The sequence below is a fragment of the Stenella coeruleoalba genome, assembly GCF_951394435.1.
Source record: "Stenella coeruleoalba genome assembly, chromosome: 5".
NCBI lineage: Eukaryota > Metazoa > Chordata > Mammalia > Artiodactyla > Delphinidae > Stenella > Stenella coeruleoalba.
This window is the reverse complement of record NC_137150.1, coordinates 28,497,094-28,524,347: the sequence shown is the minus strand read 5'-3', so window position 1 is coordinate 28,524,347 and position 27,254 is coordinate 28,497,094. Positions and strand designations below refer to the sequence as shown.

The window sequence follows — 27,254 nt, the reverse complement described above, 5'->3', positions numbered from 1 at the left end:
CTTGCTGCAACTAGAGAAAGCCCGCGCGCAGCAATGAAGACCCAATGCAGCCAAAAATAATAAATAAAAGAAATTTATTAAATAAAGAAAAGGAAAAGAAAAAGGTACATTTCCCCATACTTAAAGAAAAACTAAACCATTTAGGCAAAAGCATATCCCTTCCTTATCCCCCATCCTCACAAAAAAATCTCCAGAATTATCTGACAAGATTCTGTAAGGATTTATGTTCCATTAGCATATTATTTTGTACTTGAAATTATTTTAACTGGGATTTCATATAAACATTAAAATAAATAAAAGTCATATCACTAATTTTCTAAAGTAGTGAGATTCAAAATAGTATATGCATATGTAAAAATAATTAGGATGACATGATTGTCTATGTAGAAAATATGAAAGAATCAACAAAACCACCATTGGAACTAATAAGCAATTACAGCAATTGTGGGATACAAGGTCAATATATAAAAGTAAATCCTTTTCTTATGTATTAGCAATAAATAAGCGGAATTTGAAATTAAAAATGCAATAATATTTACATTAGCACCCCAAAATAAGGAAACAGTAAGAAATTAACAACATACATACAAGATTTATATGAGAAAACTACAGAACTCTTATGAAAGTAATCAAGAAATTAAACAAATGGAGATATATTCCATGTTCATGGATAAGAATATTGTCAATATTCTTATCCATGAACTGACAATCACAATATTGTCAGTTCTTCCCAACTTAATATCAACAGATTCAATTTAAACCCAATTTAAATCCCAGTAAGTTATTATGTGGATATCAACAAACTGATTCTAAAATTATATGGAAAGGCAAAAGACCCAAAATAGTCAACACAGTATGGAAGAAGAAAGACCAAGGTTGAGGGACTTCCCTGGTGGCGGTTTCACATTTCCTTATTTTAAAACTTACTACAAGGACTTCCCTGGTGGTGCAGTGGTTAAGAATCCGCCTGCCAATGCAGGGGACATGGGTTCGAGCCCTGGTCCGGGAAGATCTCACATGCCGCGGAGCAAGTAACTCTGTGCGCCACAACTACTGAGCCTGCACCCTGGAGCCCGTGAGCCACAACTACTGATGCCCGCACGCCTAGAGCCCATGCTCTGCAACAAGAGAAGCCACCGCAATGAGAAGCCTGCACACTACAAGGATGAGTAGCCCCCACTCGCCACAACTGGAGAAAGCCCGCACGCAGCAAAGAAGACCCAACGCAGCCAAGAGAGGCCCATGTACCGCAAAAAATAAATAAATAAAACAACGCTGAAGGACCGACACTACCGGACTTAGATAAAAATAAATGTGAAAAGCAAAACTATAAAACTCCTAGAAGAACACAGGAGAAAATCTAGATGACCTTGGGTTTGGCAATAACTTTTAACCTATAACACCAAATGCATAATCCGTCATTGAAACAATTGATACCTTGGACTTCATTAAATTTAAAATTATCTGCTCTGCAAAAGACGCTGTCAAGAGAATGAAACAATAAGGCACAGACTGGGAGAAAATATTTGCAAAAAGACATACCTGATAAAGGACTGTTATCCAAAATATACAAAGAACTCTTACAACTCAACAACAAGAAAACAACCAGACAAAAAAATATGGATTAAAGACCTGAACAGACACCTCATCAAATAAGATATACGGTTGGCAAAAATATATATATAAAATGATGCTTAATATCATATGTCAGCAGGGAAATGCAAATTAAAACAAAAATGAAATATGACTGCATACAGAATGGCCCAAATCCAGAACACTGACAACATCAAATGCTACTAAGGATGTGGAGCAACTCTTATTCATTGCTGGCGGAAATGCAAAATACTACAATCCCTTAGGAAGACAATTTGGCGATTTCTTACAAAACTAAACATACTCTTACAATACAATCCAGTAATCATGCCCCTTGGCTATTTACCAAAAGGAGTTGAAAACTTATGCCCACACAAAAACCTGTAAACGGATGTTTATTTGGCTTTATTCAAAACTGCCAAAACTTGGAAGCAACCAAGATGTCCTTCAGTAGGTGAATGGATAAACTGTAATACAGACAGACAATGGAATATTATTTAGCACTAAAAGAAATGAGCTATCATCCCACAAAAAGACATGTAGGAAACCTTAAATGCATATGACTAAGTGAAAGAAGCCTATCTGAAAAGGCTACAGGTAAAATGATGCTGACTACAACATTCTGGAAAAAGGCAAAACTATGGAGACAATAAAAAGATCAGTGGTTGCCAGGGATAGAAGGTAGGGTGAGGGAATGAATAGGCAGAGCACAGATTTGCAAGGCAGAGAAACTACTTGGTATGATATTATAATGATGGATATATGTCATTATACATGTGCCCAAACCCATAGAATGCACAACAGCAAGAATGAAACCTAAGGTAAACTATGGACATTTGAGTGTTATGATGTATTAATGTAGATTCATCCTTAGTAATACACGTACCATTCTGGTAAGTGATGCTGATAATGAGGGAGGCTATACATGTGCAGGGGCACGGATATATGGCAAATCTTTGTACGGTCCTCCCAATTTTGTTGTGAGTCTAAAATGCTCTTAGCAAAAATAAAGTCTTACACACACACACACACACACACACACACACACACTCTCACACACACATACTCTCTCTCTATGTATGATTACAGTTTTATATTCAGTGCCTCAATCTAAAAAGGTATGCTTTATTTTACAAAATTGACTGAGTTTCTTTTTTCTTTGCAAAATGATCAAGAGAAGTTATCAGAATTTGAAAATGTAACTCCTACACTTACATATAAAAGTGAAACCTGTTATTGCAAACAACAAAAAGTATAAATTGTTCACGCCGGAGAAAGGCAGACTGCTGTTAGGTTAAATAGCCCAAAACCTAGCAGACTACTGTAATTTCATGGATCAAAATTAGACGCTACAGACCTACTGTAAGTAAATATCCTGAAGACCTAGGAATAAATGAAGAGGGAAGAGCAGGGGGTTAGCTGTATAATTGTAGTGTGATTGTTTACTGAGCTATGAAAAGCACAGCACTGGATAAAGCCAAGGTAAAAACAAACAACTACCAGAAATGTGGCAGTAAGCAAAAAAAACCCACAGAATCTTACATCCTTTTACAAAACTCAAAACAATCAGCAATGAAAAATTACACTGTAGTGCAACTGATGAACTTACACACATGTTAAAATGCTTGCATTAAAGTAGTGGTAAAAAGCAATGAAAGTTAACACCTATATTCTCTGCTTTGTTTTTATGTTTAATTTTTCATAATTATATACACATTATGATATAATAGTGATTACTAACCAAAATAAAACACAACATATATATCTTGCCATAAGCAAATGAAAAAAAAGACTATGGCTCTTTCCCATTCCTTACTGGGGTGGTGGGCCTGGAAAACTCATCTGTCATATTCAGAGGGGCTAGAAACTCAAAACAGCGTGTTAGCCATGTGCTTGTCAAGGATGGAATTAACTATGTGTTGGCCAGACTGACCAACACACAACTGGGGATGAGACAGCCCATGTAGTCAGGGCTGGTGGGAAAGAGACTGAGAAGATGTTTATATGATTGGGAGATTGATTACAGAGGATTGAGCAAATAAGTAAATATGTTAAGGTTCATAGGAATCCATGTCAAAAAGACTCAAGACGGAACATGAATGGGTTGCCACTGGCCAAATCTAGGTAAAATCTGAACATCAAAATTAATGACAGTTACTAATTATAAGTCATTAAATAAAACAGAAATCACAAATCCAATATTTTTTTTAAGTAAGTAAATAAATGGGGGAGAAGAAAAACCTCGACCCTATGGTATGTCAAGTAACAAATCCAAAAGGAAAATAAATTTGAAAATCAGCACGGCAAACCACTGTAATAATACTGGTTCAGGCAAGATATATTAATATTAAAACAAGTGGGTGAAAGTTAGATGTGAAACAGTATGTTTACTTAGTCTCAAAATATGCCCACAAAATACTTACTTATTAACTTTACAGTAGAAAAACCTAGTAGACACTATCCTAACCAAGTGATAATAATTAACGTCAATAGTAATAGGACAGGTTGACATTGTTTGCCTTTGAGTGAAATGCAGTAAGAACAAACTACCACTTCAATCTATTTATGCTAAAAATGCGTAGCTGGAATCTGATCATGACAAAACATTAGGCAAATCCAAACTGAGTGACATTCTACAAAGTAACCGGCTTGTATTCTTAAAAAACATCAGAGTCGTTAAAGATAAGGAAAGACTGAGGAACTATTCTAGAATGAAGAAAACTAAAGACACACGTTAAAGAAATGCAACAAGTAATCCTGAGTTGGATCCTGGACCTATAAAGGACATTATTGAGACAACTGGCTAAATATGAATGGAATGTGTGAATTAGACAACAGAACTCTATCAATATTATTTTCCTGATTTTTATGAATTGATTCTGGTTAGTTATGAGAATGTCCTTGTTTTTAGGAAATATACACTGAAGAATTAAAGGATAAAATGTCATGATGTATGCCACCTCATCTCAAATGATTCAGAAAGAACTGAATACACACACTCAAAACAATAAAACAAATGTGGTAAAATGTTAACCGTTGCGGAAGCTGGATGAAAGTTGTATGGGAATTCTTTGTACACTTCTCCCAAGTTTTCAGTGAGTTTGAAATTTTTAAAAAAATGTTTGCTCTTTCCTTCCCTAAAATTGAAGGCTGTAAAGACCCCAAATCATTCTACTAAGAAAACATTCTAGGTAGATCCCCAGAACCTCTGAACTAAAGGCTGAGTCATCATCTTCATTAACAAAAGCCAGCCATTAAGATTTGGTTTCTCAGCCCCCATGCTATCTTGTTGTAGGAGGATGGTCCTGTACATGGTAGACAGTTTAGCAGCCCCTGAACTCTACTCACTACGTGCCAGAAACAACCTCCCATGACTTGAGATAACTAAGAAAATTTTGAGACAATGCCAAATGCCCCACTGAAGGCAAAACAGCCTCAGGTTGAGAACCACTGGATAGGAAGATCAAAAGCTGCCAATTCAATAATCATAATTCACAAAGATCACATTTTTTTCTATTCTACAGACCCACGATCCTTGGCAACCACCTGTTTAAAAAAATGCCAACACTGGGACTTCCCTGCTGGTCCAGTGGTAAAGAATCCACCTTACAATGCAGGGGATGCAGGTTCGATCCCTGGTCAGGGAACTAAGATCCAACATGCCATTGGGGCAACTAAGCCCATGAGCCTCAACTAGAGAGCCTGCGTGCCGCAAATTACAGAGCCCATGGGCTCTGGAACCCTCACGCCACAACTACAGAGCCCACGTGTCCTGGAGCCTCCATGTCACAACTAGAGAGAAGCCCGTGCACAGCAACAAAGATCCCATGTGCCGCAATTAAGACTTGATGCAGACAAAAAAAAAAAAAAAATTGCCAACACCTATTAGGCTTAACACCATCAAAAGAACAGAAGTGGTGGGAAGCATATGGAAAAACTGGAATCCTTTTGCAGTTGGTGGGAATGTAAAATGGTACAGCCACTGTGGAAAACACTGGCAGTTCCTCAAAAAATGAAAAATAGAATTACCATATGATCCAGCAATTCTACTTCTGGGTATATACCCAAAAGAATCGAAAGCAACATCTCAAAAATATATTGTACACTCATGTTCATAGCAGCGTTATTCACAATAGCTAAAATGTGGACGCGAACCAAGGGTCCATTGATGAATGAATGGATAAACAAAATCTGGTACATACACGCAATGGAATATTATTCAGCCTTAAAAAGGAAGGAAATTTTGACATGCTATAACATGGATGAACCTTAAAGACATTACACTAAGTGAAATAAGCCAGTCACAGGAAGATAAAATAGTGTATGATTACATTTATATGAGGTTTCTAGAATGGTCAAATTCATAGAGACAGAAAGTAGAACAGTGGATGTCACAGTCTGAGGGGAAGGGAAAATGGGGAATTGTTTAGTGGATACAGAGTTTCAATTTTGCAAGATTAAAAAGTTCTGGATATCAATTGCATAACAATGTTTTAAGTATATTGTGAATATACTTAACACTTGTGAACTGTACACTTGAAAATGATTAAGACAGTAAATTTTATGTGTACTTTACCACAATTAAAACAAAATTTTTTTAATTCCAAGAGCAGGTTTAAGTTCCTTAGTAAGGTGTTGGTAAATTCAAAAATAAATTGTATGTGTGTACATATTATATGTATACATGTTTAATATATATATATACCTATAAATGTACACACAATTCAACAAGTCAACTTACCATGATCTTATTAAGGAATGTAACATGCTCTTGGCATATACATGAAAGTGGATTAAACAGTGGAATGAGAACTTAGTTCTCTTCATTCCTTTCATTCAAAAGACCATGAAGTGCCTTAAGTATTTAAAAATACTAATCAGTGGGACTTCCCTGGTGGTCCAGTGGTTAAGAATCCACCTTCCAATGCAGGGGACGCGGTTTCGATCTCTGGTTGGGGAACTAAGATCCCACATGCCGCGGGGCAACTAAGCCTGCATGCTGCAACTACTGAGCCCGCACACCACAACTAAAGAGAAGCCCGCACCACAACAAAAGATCTCGCATGTTGCAACGAAGATCTGTGGGCTGCAACTAAGACCTAACGCAGCCAAATAAATAAATAAATATATAAATATAAAAATATAAATCAGTAACAGTTCTAGGATACAAGGGAAAATGCATAACATAGGAATCCTTTAATGAGAGAAAGTAGATAGCATCAAGGATCAGATCTGCTGAGATTCTAGCGGTAGTGAAACACACAGTTCCAGGAGGCATTCCGGCTCAGAATCAGAGGATACAAGGGATGAGAGGAGGCCAGGGGGAATCGTCAGGGGAGTTATCACAGGATCTGCATATGGAGCAGCTGCTTTGGTCAGGCATGCCCCTTGCTCTGTTTATGCTGAGCTGAAACAGCAATGGGATCAGCCCTAGACTGAGGTGAGGAGCATGGGTACTGAGTCATAAGGAGCCACCTGATCTCAGAAGGTATGGAAATCTTCATACAGGAGACCCATTTTCAGCACAGTCTACCCTAAGTCTTACAGATATTGAACACAGATTACAGCGAATAAGCAAACAACAAGGGAGTCACAAGTACAAAAGAGCTAAACTAAGAATCACCAAATATTGAGAAAAACCCATATGAAGATAGATAGATGTCAAAAGCAGAAGCAAGACCACTTCAAAAACAAGATTATTTAATTCCTCAGAGAGAACTAAGGTGACATTATAGCCATGAAAAAGGAATTAACAGAAATCTTTTAAAAGATAAATAAAATTTTAAAAAGAAAAAAGAAACAAACTCCAACCTGACCAATAAGAAAAGAATGCAAGTTAAAATAATGTGCCACCATTTTTATGTTCACAGTGTGGGTGTGTTGTAAATTTTAACTCTTTTAGGGTATGCAATTTGGCAGAATTCTTATTAAAAAGGGACATACCTTTCAATCTATAATTTCATTTCTAGGAATCCATCGTACAAAATACAGACATGTATATAAAGATGTACAAGGTATTCATTGCAACACAGCTTCAGTGGAAAATAATTAGAAATAAGCAAAACATCCATCAGTAGAGGTATGAATATTTAATAACTAATGGCTACCAATAATTAATGCCATGAAATATAATATAACAAGGCTTTATAAACAGAGCAGTGGAGCTCTTCACACAGACATGACAAGATCCATAAAATTCGTTACATGAAAAAGGACGAAACTACATATATAAAGATCTCATATATTTTTAAAATATATAGATGTTTACACACAAAGCTAAACTGTTTATATAGTTATCTCTGGGCAAGAAAGGTAAGTGGCAGTTATTTTAAAAACTTTCATTTTTGGTTTCACACAATTTATTAATGTACCCACCAAAAAAAAAAAAAAAAGTACATCAAACCTGGGCAAGAGGGACTTCCCTGGTGGTCCAGTGGCTAAGACTCCACACTCCCAATGCAGGGGGACTGGGTTTGATCCCTGCTCAGAGAACTAGATCCCACATGCCGCAACTAAGAGTTTGCATGCCACAACTAAAGATCCCACATGCAGCAACTACAAGATCCCACATGTCACAACTAAAGATCCCACATGCCGCAGCTAAAAAAGATCCCACATACCACAAAGAAGGTCTTGAACATGGGATTATTTAAAAAAAAAAAAAAAATCCGGGCAACAATATTGCATTGTCAGTAAGGAGGGAACTCTCTGATTTAGGTAAGGTAGCAGTAGCACAGCAGAAATAATAAAAATTAATTTACGCTTCTGATGTTCAAGAAGCAATATTAAGACTAATAAAAGGTAACTAAAAATAGGCATGAGAATGAAGATAGGCCTATATAAGTGTTATTTCTTAAACTGTAATTATATGTTTCAGTAATTGTCAGACAAGCTGGTAAGTGTATACTTATAATAAACTTATTTCATTGAAGAGAGCTACGCTTGACCCTTGAACATGGGGATTAGGGATGCAGACCACCTGCGCAGTCGAAAACCTATGTATAATTTTACAGTTGATACTCTGTACCCAAGGTTCTGCATCCATGAATTCAATCAAACTGCAGATCATGTGGTACTGTAGTACCTATTTAATGAAAAAAAATCTGTGTTTAAGAGGACCCACACAGTTCAAACCTGTGTTGTTCAAGGGTCAACTATACTCTTAAAGTATTTGTAGTAGCAGATAACTTGCAATGAAAGGCTACTGAAATTTTTGAGAACTCTAATGGTAAAGCAGAAGACAGCCTGTGGAAAAGCCAAAACAATTCTTGAGAAAGAAGAATGGAACTGGAGCAATCACGCTCCCTGACTTCAGACTATGCTATAAAGCTACAGTAATCAAAACAGCAGGGTACTGGCACAAAAACAGACACATAGATCAATGGAACCGAACAGAAAGCTCAGGAATAAATCCGCACACTTATGGTCAATTAATCTACAACAAAGAAGGCAAGAGTACACAATGGAGATGACAGTCTCTTCAATAAGCTGCACTGGGAAAACTGGACAGCTACATGTAAAAGAATTAAATCAGAACATTCTCTAACACCACATACAAAAATAAACTCAAAATGGTACTATAAAAATCCTAGTGGAAAACATAGGCAAAACACTCTGACATGAATCTGAGCAATATTTTTTTGGATCTGTCTCCTAGAGTAACTGAAACAAAAGCAAAAATAAACAAATGGGACACAGTTAAACTTAAAAGCTTTTCCACAAAGGAAATCATAAACAAAATGAAAAGACAACCTACAGAATGGGAGAAAACATTTTCAAACGATGCAAGCAACAATGGATTAATTTCCAAAATATACAAACAGCTTATACAGCTCAATATCAAAAACAAACAACCAACCCAACAGAAAGATGGGCAGAACACCTAAGTAGACATTTCTCCAAAGAAAACGTACAGAGGGAAACAGGCACAAGAAAAGATGATCGACATCTCTAATTATTAGAGAAATGCAAATCAAAACAACAATGAGGTACTACCTCACACCAGTCAGAATGGTCATCAACAAAAAGTCTACAATTAATAAATGCTGGAAAGGGTGTAGAGAAAAGGGAACCTTACTACACTATTGGTGGGAATGTAAACTGGTGCAGCCACAATGGAAAACAGTATGGAGTTTCCTTAAAAAACTAAAAATAGAGTGGCCATATGATCCAACCATTCCACTCCTGAGCATATATCCAGAAAAGATGAAAACTCTAATTTGAAAATATCCATGCACACCGATGTTCATAGCAGCACTATTTACAACAGCCGAAACATGGAAGCAAACTAAATGTCCAATGATAGACAAACGGATAAAGATGTGGCATTTGCATGTACACACATACACGTACACACACACACACACACGCGCCACAATGGAATATTAGTCATAAAAGAATGAAATAATTCCTATTGTATAACACAGGGAACTACATTCAATATCCTGTGATAAACCATAATGGAAAAGAATATGTGTATATATATGTATAACTGAATCAGTTTGCTGTACAGTAGATATTAACCCAACATTGTAAATCAACTATACTTCAATAGATTTTTTAAAAAATGAAATAATGCCATTCGCAGCAACATGGATGAACTTAGAGATTATCATACTAAGTGAACATACAAATGAACTTATCTACAAAATAGAAATAGAAAGAGACATAGGAAACAAACATACAGTTACCAAAGGGGTAAGGTGGAGGGGATAAACTAGGAGTTTGGGATTACAGATACACACTACTATATATAAAATAGATAATCAACTATATTCAAACTATTGACTATAGTTTCCTGTGTATAGCACAGAAAACTATATTCAATATCTTGTAATAATCTATAATGGAATAGAATGTGAAAAATATATATAAATATATATGAAACCTAATCAGTTTGCTGTACACCTGAAACACTGTAAATCAACTATACTTAAATTAAAAAAGAAAACAAGGGCTTCCCTGGTGGCGCAGTGGTTGAGAGTCTGCCTGCCGAAGCAGGGGACACGGGTTCGTGCCCCAGTCCGGGAGGATCCCACATGCCGCGGAGCGGCTTGGCCTGTGAGCCATGGCCGCTGAGCCTGCGCTGCTTAACGGGAGAAGCCACGACAGTGAGAGGCCCGCGTACCGCAAAAAAAAAAAAGAATAAAAGGGAAGCAAACAAAAAAAGAAGACAGCCTGGGCCAGATGTTTCTCCAACTAACCAACATTAAATAGTGCTTTCATTCTGTGCAAATAACAAAAGGATATACATTATCTCCATTTGCCTCCTGGCTTCTATCTAATTACCATTCTATATAGAATGGCATTACTAAAGTCACTCGAAAGTTATAAACTGGTGACATGAAAAGAAAAAAACAGATGAAAACTCAGCCAAGTCTTAAAGTGAACGTCAAAAAATTAAATTAAAAAATATAGATGGTAGGGCTTCCCTGGTGGCGCGGTGGTTGAGAGTCCGCCTGCCGATGCAGGGGACACGGGTTCGTGCCCCGGTCCAGGAAGATCCCACATGCCACAGAGCGGCTGGGCCCGTGAGCCATGGCCGCTGAGCCTGCCTGTCCGGAGGCTGTGCTCTGCAACGGGAGAGGCCACAACAGTGAGAGGCCCACGTACAGCAAAAAAAAAAAAAAAAAAAAAATATAGATGGTAGAAATATTATATATATTGTAAACTAAATAAACAAAGTAATCTATTTTGTAGTCTTTGGGCAGAAACTATGGGAATGGTGTATGCAGCAGAGACTGCTATTTGTCTCTCCATATGCATTCTCCCCTTCTTACTTTATTAACTACAATCTCTCACTCTTAGCCAAGCCCAGGACTGCCCAGCTAACGACTACATTTACAAGCCTCACTTGTAGTTAGGTATGGCCATATGACTAAGTTATGGCTAATGAGACGTGAGCAGAAATGAGCATATTAATGATATCCTCAAAGAGAATGGGTACGGCCTCTAGTCTTGCTTTTCCTGTTCCTGTGGGCTGGAAAGTAGTAATGTAGGAAGCTGAAGCACCAATATTACATGAGACAAAAACTACATATTAACATGAAAGAGCGCCAAGATGCAAGAAACCTGGGTCCCCAGCATTGTGAAACCTGCCTTGAATATACCTGCTCTGTTATATCAGGGAAATAAAGAAAATTACAGCCTCCTCATTCAACTGAATAATATTTAAAAAGATGGTATTGTTAATCTATGAAGTGTCATAGCATCCCTTACAGACTACCTGCTGAACCTGTGCTTGTATCAGAAAAGGGCTTACCACCTGAACACAGACCAACCACAAACAGCTGCCATTTAACAAAATATTAGCATGTTCATACTCACACACACTCAGACTGTTCTTGCATATGAGTATGGTCTCCTGTATGACATGAAGGTAACTAATAATGAACACAACTTTGTAATAAGGGCTATTTTAAAACCTTGATACTTACTGATACATTAGCACTATCACTGCTTGCAATCTCAGCTGCCTTTTCAATAATCTGTTTAAAAAAATTAAGAAAATTAAAATTTGGCTCTTGTATCCATAAAATTTTAAGTGTAAATTACTACACTTGTACATACACTATAAGGAGCTACATATGATCTGGCATTTCTATGGTTTATAACGTAAGCATGAATTTTAAATGCAAAATGGTATTATGCAGTGATTCCCAGTCTTCAAACTCTTGACAACCAGGAAGCAATGGTATTACTATAAAGGACTGTTAACTCCCAGGGTACACTAGGATTGTCTATAGATAAAATAAGCAGTGGCTTGTATATGTGAACAAAATTTTAATATAGGTAAATATTTTCTGGTTAAGAAAATGCAAAGTTATGTAAGAGTTACAAAACAAAGAATAAGTTTTTGTCATTTGTCATGTTTTCTTCTGAATTAACATATCAAAAGTAGAAGTAATGTCAAGGGAGAACCTAAAAATATTTTTTAAATTCATTAAGTTCAAAAGAGGCTCTGATTCTTGAAAAGATGGGGAACCCACTAGTCTATTGGGAAGACTCAGCAGGTAAAAAAATCTGAAGATCCATGTCCAGTTACTGAGTTGACTAATTCTCCACAAATAATTTAATTGAATCCTTATGTGTAAAATGTACTGGTAATATCCATCCTATTTCATAAGGTTGTTATGTGATAAAATGAGATTATATTTAATAAAATTAAGCAATAACCATAAAAGTTGATTTGAAAAGCAAAATGTATACAAGTACAGCAAAAAACGTTAAATAAAAATACAAGGAACTTTCACTTTTTATATCTGCATTATATTTTTAATGATCATATATAAAATTGTACAATTAAAAGAAAACCAATAAATATAAATATATTATACATATTTAAAGACTAAAATCTCCATCCCAAGTAGATCTTCAAAGACAGGCTCTCCAAGGGATCAGAAAGGCAAAAGGAAAGTTTAGTGGCCAGTTGTAGACGACTCTGTTGACAACAATGCTGAAACAGAACATTTTAAAGAAACTGGACTTATCTTGAAATATTAAATCAAAAATACTTAAATTTGCCCAAGATGTTATATTTGTAAAAACACTTCAAAAAGCACCTCATTTGATCCAAAAGAAACTATAAATGACTGCTAAACACATACCATAATTGAACACAAAAAAAGTCAGAGCTTGGACTTTTAACTGTATCACAAGTAGCTATAGTTTATGGATAAATTCCTATTCTAAGGAATAAAGCCATAGCAGAAATGTAATGGATGCATCAAAATGTACCTTATTCTACTCTGTGTAACACTAACGTATATGGCTCTTGACATGTGAGATTTCTACTATTGTAATAATCACAAATTTTAATTTTGTTGTATATTACTGATCGGAAGAACATTTTTTAAAAAATGAAATGAAAAATTACTTCTAACGTGGATAAAATTCAACTAAATTGAAAGTAAAGAAACATTTGAGTTACATTAATTTAATTTACATACTATATTTAAAATCTACTCTGTATAGGTCTGATAGTGCTGAATGTTAAATACAATTAAGTGTATAGGTAGATTAGTTGAAATTTTAGTATAATACCAATTTTTAAAGGCAGCTTGGTCTCACATGGATTAAGTAAATCAAATAAAATTCCTGTTTATTATGTGAGAATTTGCTCAAAGATTTCCTCACGAAAATCAGCATCAATCATACCTGAATCAAAGAGGCCAAACCTGAAGGTACAACATATGACAGCTCAGCTCTCTTAACATATAAATGATCACAGCCCAGTTTTCAACCCCACCAGACACTCTCCATATCCCCAAAACATGCAGCTTGTAGACTAAGGAAATGTGTTGAGAAATAGAAGCCCTTGCTATAGATTCTACAAAAATAACAGCACCTTAGGAAGTCTTATTATATTTTCAACATAAATAATCTGTTCTTTGAATACCAACTCTAACACAGTAGTGATTGTCTTTAATCTGAACCAACATGCTGGGCATGTTTCACATGTTTATTAGAGTTACATATGAATGCATTTATAGCCCCTGTAATTGAAAAGGACCTCAGAGAACAATTATGATTTCCTCATTTTATAAATGAGGAATCTGAACTCCAGAGGGGCCATGTCTCACTTGGTCAGTGATAAAGCCAGTACTAAATACAGTTGGCTTCCTGCTCAGTGGTCTTTCCACTGAACCAAGATGTAAATGTATTTGATGTCTTGAAAGAGAAAGACATATATCGCTTAAATGATAAACATATAGAGCCGAGAACTAATAATCCAATTATTTCATACACAGTGGACCTTTAAATAATTAGCTTACCTTATCAAAGGGAGGATAGTAATAAGGTTGTTTTTTATTCTCTGGGAATCTGATGTGCAAAGCTGTTGCATTTTCAGTATATGGATTTGTTTGAACAGTTCCCATTGGATTCAACATTTCTTCAAGTTCATCTAAAACATGCAAATAATTTTGATTCTTAGGAAATGTTTTTGAAACTAAAACAAAACTTTAATGGATTTCAATCCATTACTTTAAAAGTGTGTCACCTAAGGAAGTTTGGCAGACAGTATCAGTAAGCCTCTAATTTTCTTAATGCTTGGCACAAAATTTGAATATGAGTTTATATACATCTTTAAAATGAAAAAGTTAACAGAAATTAATAGCTATCTCACCTCTTTCTTCAAATGTGTTCAAGTATTCTCAATCTACAAAAAAAAAAAATTGGAACTGCTCTCGTCCCCTCAAAATTAGGTGGTCCATAGGAATTTTTATTATTTCATCACTATATATCAATTTCTTAATCACATATGTTCTGATTTCCATGGTCATCACAGTACCCAAACTGATATTTTGAGAGTCATTAATAACATTCCTTTTGACAAACCTAATGTTGGTAATGTTCCTCTATGATCTCGTAACTGCTGATGTAGTTAAACACCTTCTCTGGTAGTTTCTCAAACATTCCATCCAAGTGGTACTTCTTTAACCTCACCAACTGTGACATTCTTCAAAGCACTCCTTCCTCTTCTCTACCACCCTAAATATGTTCCATTCACAGACTGGGCATGTGAATCAGAATTTCAATGTTATCTTAAACCCTAGAGCTCATATAACTTTCTCATTTCACAGAGAAGTAAACTGTTGAAGAGACATTAAACTCTAAGAAAACAAGAGTTAGCAGTACAACTAAAGTCTCCCCTCTGCAAACTAATTTCTCTTTTCTTATAACTGATTTTTTGCACAGTTGTCCTTTTGTACTTCCTAAGGAAATAAAAGATAAAAGTACATTCTGTCCAGGCCTAATGTCCAGGTAGTACGCACACTGAGAATTATCTCCCAAAGCTAGAAAATCTTTACAAAGTACTGGGTGGTCCAAAAGGTTTGTTCAGTTTTTTCCGTAAGATGGCTCTAATAGCACTTAGTTGTCTTTAACTTCATTCGAAACAATTTTGTTAGACTGTATGTGACAGCTGTCATATCAGCGTGCATTTAAAAAAAGACATCAAAATTGGTGAATTTTTGTGTAGACATTTTAATACTGAAGATGGAAGAAAAAAAGCAACATTTTCAGCATATTATGCTTTATTATTTCAAGAAAGGTAAAAACGCAACTGAAACACAAAAAGATTTGTGCAGTGTATGGAGAAGGTGCTATTGACTGTTCGAATGTGTCAAAAGGGGTTTGCGAACTTTCGTGTCGGAGATTTCTCGCTGGACAATGCTCTGCGGTCGGGTGGAACAGTTGAAGTTGATAGCTATCATATTGAGACATCAATTGAGAACAATCAGCGTTATACCACACGAGAGAGAGACGACATACTCAAAATATCCAAATCAAGTGCTGAAAATCATTTGCACCAGCTTGGTTATGTGAATTGCTCTGAAGTTTGGGTTGCACGTAAGTTAAGCAAAAAAAACCTTCTTAACCATATTTCCGCATGCAATTCTCTACTGAAACGTAATGAAAGCATTCCGTTTTTAAAACAAATTGTGACGGGAAATGAAAAGTGGATGCTGTACAACAATGTGGAATGGGAAAAATCGTGGGGCAAGCGAAATGAACCATCAACAACCACACCAAAGGCCAGTCTTCATCCAAAGAAGGTGATGTTGTGCATATGGTGGGACTGGAAGGGAGTCATCCATTATGAGCTCCTTCCGGAAAACAAAACAATTAATTCCAACAAGTACTGCTCTCAATTAGACCAAGTGAAAGCGGCACTCGACAAAAAGCGTCTGGAATTAGTCAACAGACTGATCTAAAACGCATAATCTTCCATTAGGATAATACAAGACTGCATGTTTCTTTGATGACCAGGCAAAAACTGTTATAGCTTGGCTGGAAAGTTCTGATTCATCCAGCTGTATTCGCCAAATATTGCACTTTTGGATTTCCATTGATTTTGGTCTTTACAAAATTCTCTTAATGGAAAAAATTTCAATTCCCCAGAAGACTGTAAAAGGCACCTGGAACAGTTCTTTTCTCAAAAAGATAAAAAGTTTGGGGAAGATGGAATTATGAAGTTGCCTGGAAAATGGCAGAAGGTGGTGGAACAAAAAGGTGAATATGTTGTTCAATAAAGTTCTTGGTGAAAATGAAAAATGTATCTTTTATTTTTACTTAAAAAACCGAAGGCACTTTTTTGACCCATCCAATATTTACAAGTTTCAGCTCCTTAATCAACCCTTTGCTTATCTTGTTTAATACTCTCACAACTCACGGATTCCATTTTGACCTGGACTGAAGGAATTCTCATAATTTATACACTTCTGAAGCTGATTTCTCAGCAAATTAATATCCTATATTTGTGCTATCTAGTAGCATTATATTTATTAGTCCTATCAAATGCAACCTATCTAAAGTCAAGTGTACCAATTTAGTATTATCTGCCCCAAACATATGGAGAACAGAACACTGCACAGAATATGCTATTTTATTTAAGAATAGGGAGAAAAGTAGAAATTTATATTTGTATTTTCTTCTATATACATGAAGAATTCTGGAAATACAAAAGCAACCAATAAATGTGATTATAAACCTTCTAATGATGACCTAGGTACTCTAGAAATTAGAGTATTTGTAGTTCCTGTGTTTCTGGCTTGCTCGTACTAGGATAAATGTGAATTCTAGAACCAAACATGCAGAACAAACATCTCTAACATTTTGTTAGAGATAAATTCAGGTCCATGATATGCCAAGTTAATTGCAAAAAATTGTCAATTTTTCTAAAAATATCAGTTAAGTTGCTTACTGATTTTGGAGAACATGTGTGAGTCTAAATTAAGATTTTCAAAAAAGTTTACTGCTGAAATGAATAATTTTTACTCTAACGTGAAACTACAGTTCCTCTTAAGAAGAGCACACTGCTCTCCTATATTTGGGGAATAATGTGATTAGTGAAAATTATTGGAGGTATATGCAGGAAAGGTAGGAATAAAAGAATATACACAAATAAAATGCTAGGATATGAGCAGTTTATAAATATGTTCATGGATAACTGATTATCCAAAAGCAATTTCTCAGGTAGCAGCTACTAAAATAGAACATTTTTAAATGTCTGTCACCCACAAAATAATTTTTAAATGCAAGTAAGGGCACAATTTTACTATATATATTAACCAACTATGAAGACCAAAAAAAAAACCCCTCACTATTATAATGCAAAGATAACACTGAAAATTTCCCACATTTGGGAAAGCAGTAGGAACAATGGAAGGAGTCAGGCAATCTTTTGCACAAATCCTAGGTTTGAAGAACCAATTATGTAAGACTGACTTATGGCTGAACTTCACTTTTCTCATCTATAAAATGGGACAAAGCCATCTACCTCACAGGGATACTCTGAGTAGTATTTGAGAAATATAGGCTTATGAAAGGTGTTCCTCTTAGCTCAAATTTCAAGATAACGCCAACTAAAGAGGAAGTGTCTTTACTATCCTTCCCATGTTAGTTAATGTTCCTTCTAGTGCAGAAGCAGAAATTCAGTACAACTAGGAACCACAGAGATTGTTATAAAGAAGACATTGTTCCTTAGAAGAATGTCTCAAAAACCTGTAACAATAAAACATTTAAAGTGAGAAAACAGTTATCAAAATAAATATATTCAGATACAAATCACTTTTAAGTATATTAAAATAATCTTGGGAAATCTGTTTTAGAATAAACAATAAAAATATGGTTTCTTAACTGGACTGAAAAAAGAGTGAGTCATAAAAAAATGTTAACTAGTCCACATGCCAAAAATTATTCTTTAACACTAAGGATTAGGATGTAAATCTTACCAGGAAATGAAGACCAGCTGTGCAATATTATATCTCCAGATCTCAACTGTCCTTTAAAGTCAAAAACCATCGTATTTACCCAGGCTACAGGATAATCCTGTTGAAAAGATACCATTGCGTAAATATACTAAGAATAAACTTTAAGGTGTGAACACGCACATACCCTTTGCTTCAATAATGTTAGTTCTAGAAGTTTCTAGCTTTCTAGATGATTTCCTCCAAAACCATCCAATATAAAAACAAGATGTACATGGAAAGATGTTCAACATCTTTATAATGGTTAAAAAAAATCCTAAAAGCCAATTAATGTCCCAGAATAAAATACAGTATCCAAAAAGTAGAATATTTATTGTGCAGCCATTGCAAATGGTGAGGAATTTTTAATGATTCAAGAAAATATGTGCAATGTTAGATTATATGTTTTAAGATCTTTCAGTCTATATAAATCTTAATTTAGCAGAAGGCAATGTCTCTAGGTATTGTAGAATTTATTTATATTTCTAAAAAGGAGGCACCAAGCTAATAGGACTTTTATGTAGACACTCAGACTAATTAATCCGGTCACAGTCTATGAAAAAACTATAAATACTTGAACACTCTGAGTAAAATTCTCTATCAGTGGAGGAAAAAAACTAAGGAAATAACTCTTATGTGACTTTTTAGACAATAAAATTCATTTTTTAAAAAACTATATGATAATAACCAGAGGAAAGGCTTATATTCTCATGTTAAGAATAAAAGGATACAAATTCATGTAGATAAATATAGTCACCAGACTTTTTAAAATGCATAAAATTCATGTCTCCATCCTCCAAAAAGAAACGTTCCATAAAGAAGAAAATTAAAAAGACTTGAATAAAAATATGAAATGGAAGATGAGAACATAAGAACACGTTCACCATCCTTTATCCACAATTTCAAAGTCCAAGAAACTCTGACAACTAAAGGTTTGTTCATAACTCATTTAACAGTAAAACATGACCAGAAATAACATGAAGCTAAATGACAGCCTTCATTTGTCTCATTTAGTGTGAATATTCATATATTTCACTGCTAGAAACTGATGTGTTTGATTACAGAGTTGTGTCCCAGACCCTACAAGGTGTGTTGAGTGATCTATGATCTTTCTAAAATGCATAAAATTTTGAATTCTCAAACATATCTGGCACCTGAAACTTCAGTTAAAGGACTGTGGACCTGTAATATTTTAAATCTCTTCATTCTTTTTAAACTATTTTCTAAAAAGGATTACATTTATAATAGAACACTTACAGTATGACATATACTAAAATAAAGTTGCCAAAAGAAAAATGACAAGGACATAAAATGGAGACTTACTGTCTTTTTTAGAAATCAGTTCTTAGGGACAAAAGTTATATGACATAATTTCATTTATATTACTCTATTATTTCAAAGTTTTAAATTATTCCATTATGTTATTATTAGTCCATTATAAAAAATTTTCAGAAGTTAGTATATAATTACCACTTTTCCAGATTTCCTGATGGTCTGATATTTAGAGGGATTAATAGCTTTAGTTGATTTCTTCGTTTTCACTTTATCCAAAACTGCATAAACAGCGAAACATAATCGAGCCATTCGTGGCAGGTCACAAGTATTGATATCAAATTCCAGTGGTTCATTCCAAATATGATCGTTTTTCCCTGATATCTCTGAGCTTACGATGGTTTTACACAGGAGTTCGGTACCATGAAAAAGGCCAGCCCTGACATGAACCTGTAATGATGGAGACAAATACAGAATCATGAATACTGCACCACTAAAACACCTTTATTTGGGAGAATGAAGAAATGCATACTGGCAGAAGCAGACAAACTCTAGGAAAGCATATTTGTCCACAGAACCATTAGACTATAATTCATCAGCATATAATTCACCACACTGTTAGTATAACCTATTTTTCACTTACTAAGCAGACCAGCTAAAAAATGCAAAAGGTCTCAATGGTATAAATGGGTCTAAAGAAACCAAGACCATAAATATAAAAACTACTATCGGGCTTCCCTGGTGGCACAGTGGTGGAGAGTCCGCCTGCCGATGCAGGGGACACGGGTTCGTGCCCCGGTCCGGGAAGATCCCACATGCCGCGGAGCGGCTGGGCCCGTGAGCCATGGCCGCTGAGCCTGCGCATCCGGAGCCTGTGCTCCGCAATGGGAGAGGCCACAACAGTGAGAGGTCCGCGTACCGCAAAAAAAAAAAAATAGAAGTGTATGTACCATGTGAAAATAGAGAATGGAACTGAATAGATATCTGGGCTGGAAGCAAAGGCTTGAGAACCATAAGCAAAGGTAGGACAGTTTTTTTCAATTTTCTTACAAAGAAGGTATTAGTTATTGTTTTCCAAGATCTGAAGAATATGAGCAGGAGGTAAACCACTAAGAGGTACTGAGGTAGGGTCCACATGCCTGAAGCAAACAATCCATCTGACCTCTGAGGACCTTGCCATCAAGATCTCCACAGTACTTTCTCTCACTCCCTTCAGCCACACAACCCACGATCTCACCCTGAATTTGACTTTACCACACCCTAGCACCTCCAAATCAATAATTCCTACATCTTACTCTCTAACTATCTCACCTTCCAACTCACTCCAACACTCCCAAAGGAACACTTCCCTGCCCTCACTAAGGCCTCCATTTCAATAATCAACACCTCCCCATTTCTCCATTAGCTTTGTTTGCCTTCACCCTCACCGAAACCCTCTGCCAGTGCCTGTCTCTCCTTTGCCATATTCATCTGAGGCTCATGTCCTGGATAAACCTGATTACCTGCCTCTCCTCCATGCCAAATATTACTGGGCAGACCAGCACTATGACCGACCAAAGCCAAATGTAAAATTATTCTTTCATCACTACAAGAACTATTTCTTACCTTTCCTTCACTGCTGAGAACTTCCACAGAGTTACTCTCCTCTGAAAGCCCTATTTAAGCTACTTGTTTTGTCTGGTTGTCTATTACTTGAAGATGACATGTTCTGAAGGATATGTCCTATCTGTCAATCTACTCTATTTAGAAGTTATGAAACATTAGGGCAATAAAATACTAAACAACTATTATTTATAAGGAAAACAAGTAATGAGGAACACCAAATTATGTACCGACTATAAAAATCAGAATCCAATACTTACCAACTACAGACAGATCATTGTTACTAAATTCTGAAGTCATGTGGGTGGGGCAGATTGAGGATAGGGTGTATGTTACATGAAGTAGAAGGCTTAAAGTGTATTTTCTTCCTGAAAAATGCAGGTTAATTCATAAACACCTGACACTCCACAGATCTCCATGTAAAGGTGTATGGCTGATGGGATGGGGTTGTCATCTATTCATATGTAAAACCCACGTAGGAAATTCATGTCTATAAGACTACTTTAATTCCACTCTAGGCTTTGATCGTGTATATATATATATATATCCGAGCTTAAATGGCCACAACAAAGTCTCTGCTGCCCAATCTTTATCCAAACCCATTTTTGAGTAAAAATACATATATGGAACTTCCAGAAAGTCATGCAATATATTTATTTCTTTGGAAAGTCCAAATATTACCATTCAACTAAATACTCAGATGGTTGAGTATAACACTTAGACTGAATTACACAGAATGACTTTGGTATCACACAGAATGATTTTTTCTGAATTGCACTGTCAATATTATATTTTAAGTCTACCCAGTGAAAGACTGGGTAAGAGACGGATATGTGAAACATTATTTTACCTACTATAATGATGTTGGCAGGGATTTTGGTGCGCACTTTATCACCCACTGTGTCTCCTTCATAAGGAACTGCTAAACATCTCTCCATTTCCAACATAAGGATGAACTACAACCATATGAATAACTAGATTATTTTTATCTCAAGAGATTCTAAATATTATAACTGATCATGTTTCCTTTGCTTTGGCTACTATCTATATTGCCAGCAGAGAGTGAAATTGGTAGTCCACATCAAGCAGTTATACAGGATCCTATTATATAACTACCTGCTGCAAATCTTGCTCTTGGCTTTTTCAACTAATAAATATCCTCGATTATTTTTTAAAAAGTCACACTTTGTATATTTTTGTGTGTATATATGAGAGACTGGGTGTGCGTGGGGGGGTGGGGGACACGCAAGCGAGTTTACCTCAAACCATTTGTGAAATGAGATTGGATAAATCATAAATAAAACAAAACATACATAAAACGTTCGTATGATAGGATGGAAGATAGGCATTTCAGAATAAAAATGATATTCAATTCTTATTCTCAGTGACATTAAAGACTTATGAATTTATCACCTTTTGGATACAGAATATAGTTTATTCAGAAAAATCACAAGTTTAAAAATAAATATTTTTCCATGTTTTTGTGATAAAAACAAGCTACTTAAATTGCTGAGCTTAAAAACATTTGCGTCTCTTGGTTTTCGACAGTTTTTGAGAAATAGAAACAAATGAGCCCACTACATTATAAGTACTCAATAAATGTTTATACTTAAAAACCAAAACAAAAAATGCTGGTTATAGTTCTATCAACCAAATTCTGGCAAAATTCAGATATATGGAACACAGTAAAATTATGGATCGGTTGGATACAAAGCTCAAAAAAGAACTCAAGTATAATGACCTAGGAAAGTCCTATACTAGCTGTAAACAGCAACAGCCAAGGGTGTGGTGTGGAAAAGAATAACAATAAAGAATGAATCTAACTTGGGTGGGGTAACAATAAACAAAAATGACCCTGCACATTCTGAAGAAAACTGTTGAAATATCATTCTATAATAGTCAAAGTGTGATATATTTAAGACCAAGTCATCAGGGCTATGTCTGATTGCGAAATCTCCTGGTAATTCACTAAAATGACTGAAGTTCATACATGGTTAAAAACAAACAAGAGAAAAAAAAACTATCTACATTTAAAATAAAGTGAAAAAATCTGTGTTTTCTGAGCTTAGAATTTCCTGTAGTAGAAGACATTAAAAAAAGGGTTTTGTTTTCAGAAAAAGCAGTAAGAAAAACCATTCTCTAAATTTATATCATGTGAGTTTGTCAAAATTGTCACATTTCCTGATGCTTTGTCTCAATCACCTTCAGGCTCTGAAAAGTTGAGAATTTTAAAGGACCATCATGTTTAATTACAGTCACATGTTTCATTGTCCAACTTCAGTAAGCTTCCAAAGACACTTTTTCACAAGTCCCAGAATACTTGGAGATGAGAGAAGGCAGGCTTTGTTATGTAAAGGACGTTCAACTGTGCCACAGCAAGGGTGTGCCAAGCCTGCAGAGACCGCATTCCTGAACTCACCAATTAAAAATGTTATGTTGGCCAAGATGTGAAACTTTTTCCCAACATCAACACCTAATTTCCTTCTTGTTCGACGATATGGCCAAAATCCACTACATTTACCCTTCTGATATTAGACACCCAAAAAAAGATCAGTAACGTGAATAGGCTGAAATTCCCAGGGTTTCATGAAGCATATTACAATAAAAAGGCAGGTTTGTTCTGGCTTAGTGGGAGGAGTCCTGTGTTACCTTTAACTAAGGATATAAAGATGTTAGAGACAGTTACATTAAAATGTATTCATTCATTGCACAAATATTTATTGAGTGTTCTAGGTACTGAAATAAGAAGATAAAAAGATTAAGATAGTTTTTTCTTTCCTAGGTTATATCTATTTTAACAGGTTAGGAGTGGTGAGAGCCATGTAACTAGGCTTATGAGGTGTTATGATTTTTAACTAGGAAGAGTCAAGTTATGAGTTTTGATATGGAGTATATCTGAGCTTGGAATTCTCTGGGTTTATCACGCTTAGGGTTCCTTGGGCTTCTTAAACGTGTTATATTTATGTCTTTTGCCAACTTTGGAAAGCTCCCAGTGATGATTTCTTTAGTTTAGTTTTTCTCAGCTTCATTCCTTCCCTTTTCCTTTTGAGATCCAGATTACACACGAGTTAGACCTTCTGATATTGTCATACAGGTATCTGAGACGCTTTGAAGTTTTTTCTCCTCCAACCATTTTTCTCTCCATTCAAACTAGAAAATTTTATTGATTAATCTTCAAGTTCACTACTCTTTCCTTTCACACTACTTCCATTATTGAGTCCATTGAGGGTTGGTTTGGGTTTTTTTTGCGGTACGCGGGTCTCTCACTGTTGTGGCCTCTCCTGTTGCGGAGCACAGGCGCCGGACGCGCAGGCTCAGCGGCCATGGCTCACGGGCCTAACCACTCCGCGGCATGTGGAGCCGGCATCTTCCTGGACCGGGGCACGAACCCGTGTCCCCTGCATCGGCAGGCAGACTCTCAACCACTGCGCCACCAGGGAAGCCCCATTGAGGGTTTTTTTTTCCCCAGAGTTTTTTAATTAGCTGGCCCTCCTTATCCACAGGTTCTGCAACCACAGATTAAACCAACCACCGATCAAAAATATTTCGGAAAAAAACTTCCAGAAAGTGATAAAAAGAAAAACTTGAATTTGCTGCACTCCAGTAACTATTTATGTAGCATTTACATGGTATTGGGTATTATAAGTAACCTACAGATTATTTAAAGTACAGGATGTGGGGCTTCCCTGGTGGCTCAGTGGTTGGGAATCCACCTGCCAATGCAGGGCACATGGGTTCGAGCCCTGGCCTGGGAGGATCCCACATGCTACAGAGCAACTAAGCCTGTGCGCCACAACTATTGAGCCTGCGCTCTAGAGCCCATGAGCCACAACTACTGAGCCCATGTGCCACAACTACTGAAGCCCGCACACCTAGAGCCCATGCTCCGCAACGAGAAGCCACCTCAATGAGAAGCACATGCACCGCAATGGAGAGTAGCCCCTGCTTGCCGCAACTAAAGAAAGCCCAAGTGCAGCAACAAAGACCCAATGCAGCCAAAAATAAAATGTTTATTAATTTTAAAAATAATAATAAAGTACAGGATGTGCATAGGTTGTATAAGAATACTATGTCATTTAATATAAGGAACTTACTTGAAATTCTGAGGCTTTTGGTGTCCTCTGGGGGTCCTGGAACCAAACCCCTGTAGATACTGATGGACAACTGTATATGCTGGCTGAGACTTTCTATTTTTCCATTCCTTTTCATTGTTTGTGTTTCGCCCTTAGTTGTTAGAGCATTTTTATAATAACTACTTTAACAGCTTTGTGAATAATTCCAACATCTATGTCATCTCAGCACTGATGGCTGTTGATTCTCATGGTCCCTACAACTTGAGATTTTCCTGGTTCTTTATATGCCAATTAATTTTGAAATATATCCTACACATTTTGACTATTATGTTATAAGACACTCGGTTTTGGTTATATTCTACAGAGAATGTTGATGTTTGTTTTAGGAGACAACGGTTAGGTTCAGGCTGCAAGTTCCAACAAACCTTCTGTGAGTTGTGGTTCCAATACCAGTTCAGTTTTCAAATCCTTTGCAGGGCTATCTGGATCTGTCCTGCATGTGCACCATACAGTGACTAGTCTGAGACTTGGGTGGTGGTTTAGGCCACAGTTCAGTTCTCAAAGTATACAGGCAGTTATGACTCTGATCCATATATGTACAGCTCAGGAATAAACCTAGAAGTTTCCTGAGCTCGTCCCACTCTGAAATCATCCAAGTATTTTTTGGTTGCCTGGGGCTCCCCTCTTCTTGTCATCTAGCCAGAAAACTGAGGCGTTATTCACCCACATTTCCTACAACTATGCCAAAAAGAGAAGGACAGAAAGGGAAAGGGGGGAGGTCAATCAGGACATGTCCCATTCTCTTAGGGCTACAACTCCTCTAGTCAAAGAGGAAGGCTCAACTCTGCATTTTAGGCCTGTCCCCAATGCTGTTGCTTCTGCCACTGCCGCTCTGCTACTGCTGCCACAGGACTTCTTGGGATACTAGGGCAAATAAGAACAGAGGAAAGAACAGAAAACAAAAAAGAGAGGGAAAAAATGGGGAGATCCCCACTCTCTCTGAGAGTTAGAAGAACCCATTCCAACTAGTGCTATAATTAGAGGGCTTTCTGAGTTCTACCTGCACTAATACCATCTTCTAGATTTTGAGCAAAACTGGTATAAGGCTTCTGCTGAATATTAAGATGCAGACCTGAAAAGGGAAATGCCACGAGGTGGGGAAAAGATCAACCAGGAAGCTGTATACTACAGAATTCTAAGCACTTTAACAGTGAAAGACATTCAAATGCCAGCCAGGCAGAGCAGTGAATCTTCACCAAACACCTAGGATTTCATTACAGACTCCAGAGAATCATGTGCCCAGTAAGATCTCTGGGACTGCCATTACAATGGATTTCACTACCGTGATTACGTTTTACTATATGACATAGGTTACTTTAAGGAAGGGAGGGATTTCCCTGGTGGTCCAGCGGGTAAGACTGTGCTTCCACTACAGGGAGCGCCAGTTTGATCCCTGGTCTGGGAACTAAGTTCCCACATGCTGAGCGCCATGGCCAAAACAAAATAAAACAAAGGAAGGGAGATTATCCTTCATGGGCCTGACCCACTGGTGAGCCCTTAAAAGGGATCAGGATCTTCTGGCAAGAGATTCAAAGCAAGGAAAGGATTTAATGCTTAAGAGAGCCACACAGCTAGGACCTGAAAGGTGCTTCTAGTAACTTAGAGCAATCCCTAGCCAAAAGCCATCAAGCAAAGAAAACCTCAGGCCTACAACTGCAAGGAACTGAATGTGGCCAGTAACTTGAATCATCCTGGAAGCAGATTCTTCCCTAGAGCTTCGGGAAGGAATGTAGCCCAACTAACACCTGGATTTCAACCCTGTAAGACCATAAGCAGAAAACCCAGCCACACCATGCTCAGACTTCTGAACAACAGAAATATGAGCTAATAAATAGGTGTTGTTTTAAGCTGCTAGGTTTGTGGTAATTTGTTACACAGCAACATAACACTAATTTGAGGGGTT

General features: G+C 36.5%; 1 protein-coding gene across 4 annotated transcripts in view; it reads right to left on the bottom strand.

The window, feature by feature from the left end:
* The window catches only part of PIK3CB (phosphatidylinositol-4,5-bisphosphate 3-kinase catalytic subunit beta), a 195,314-nt gene that overhangs the window by 49,461 nt on the left and 118,599 nt on the right, over nucleotides 1-27,254 (bottom strand). For all 4 annotated transcript variants that reach the window (XM_079923349.1, XM_079923348.1, XM_079923351.1 and 1 more), the window contains 4 exons: nucleotides 19,815-20,066; nucleotides 18,330-18,426; nucleotides 14,367-14,497; nucleotides 12,030-12,080 (listed from right to left, as the gene is read on the bottom strand). In XM_079923349.1, the coding sequence (XP_079779475.1) occupies nucleotides 12,030-12,080; nucleotides 14,367-14,497; nucleotides 18,330-18,426; nucleotides 19,815-20,066 (531 nt within the window). The remainder of the gene's footprint in view (nucleotides 1-12,029; nucleotides 12,081-14,366; nucleotides 14,498-18,329; nucleotides 18,427-19,814; nucleotides 20,067-27,254) is intronic.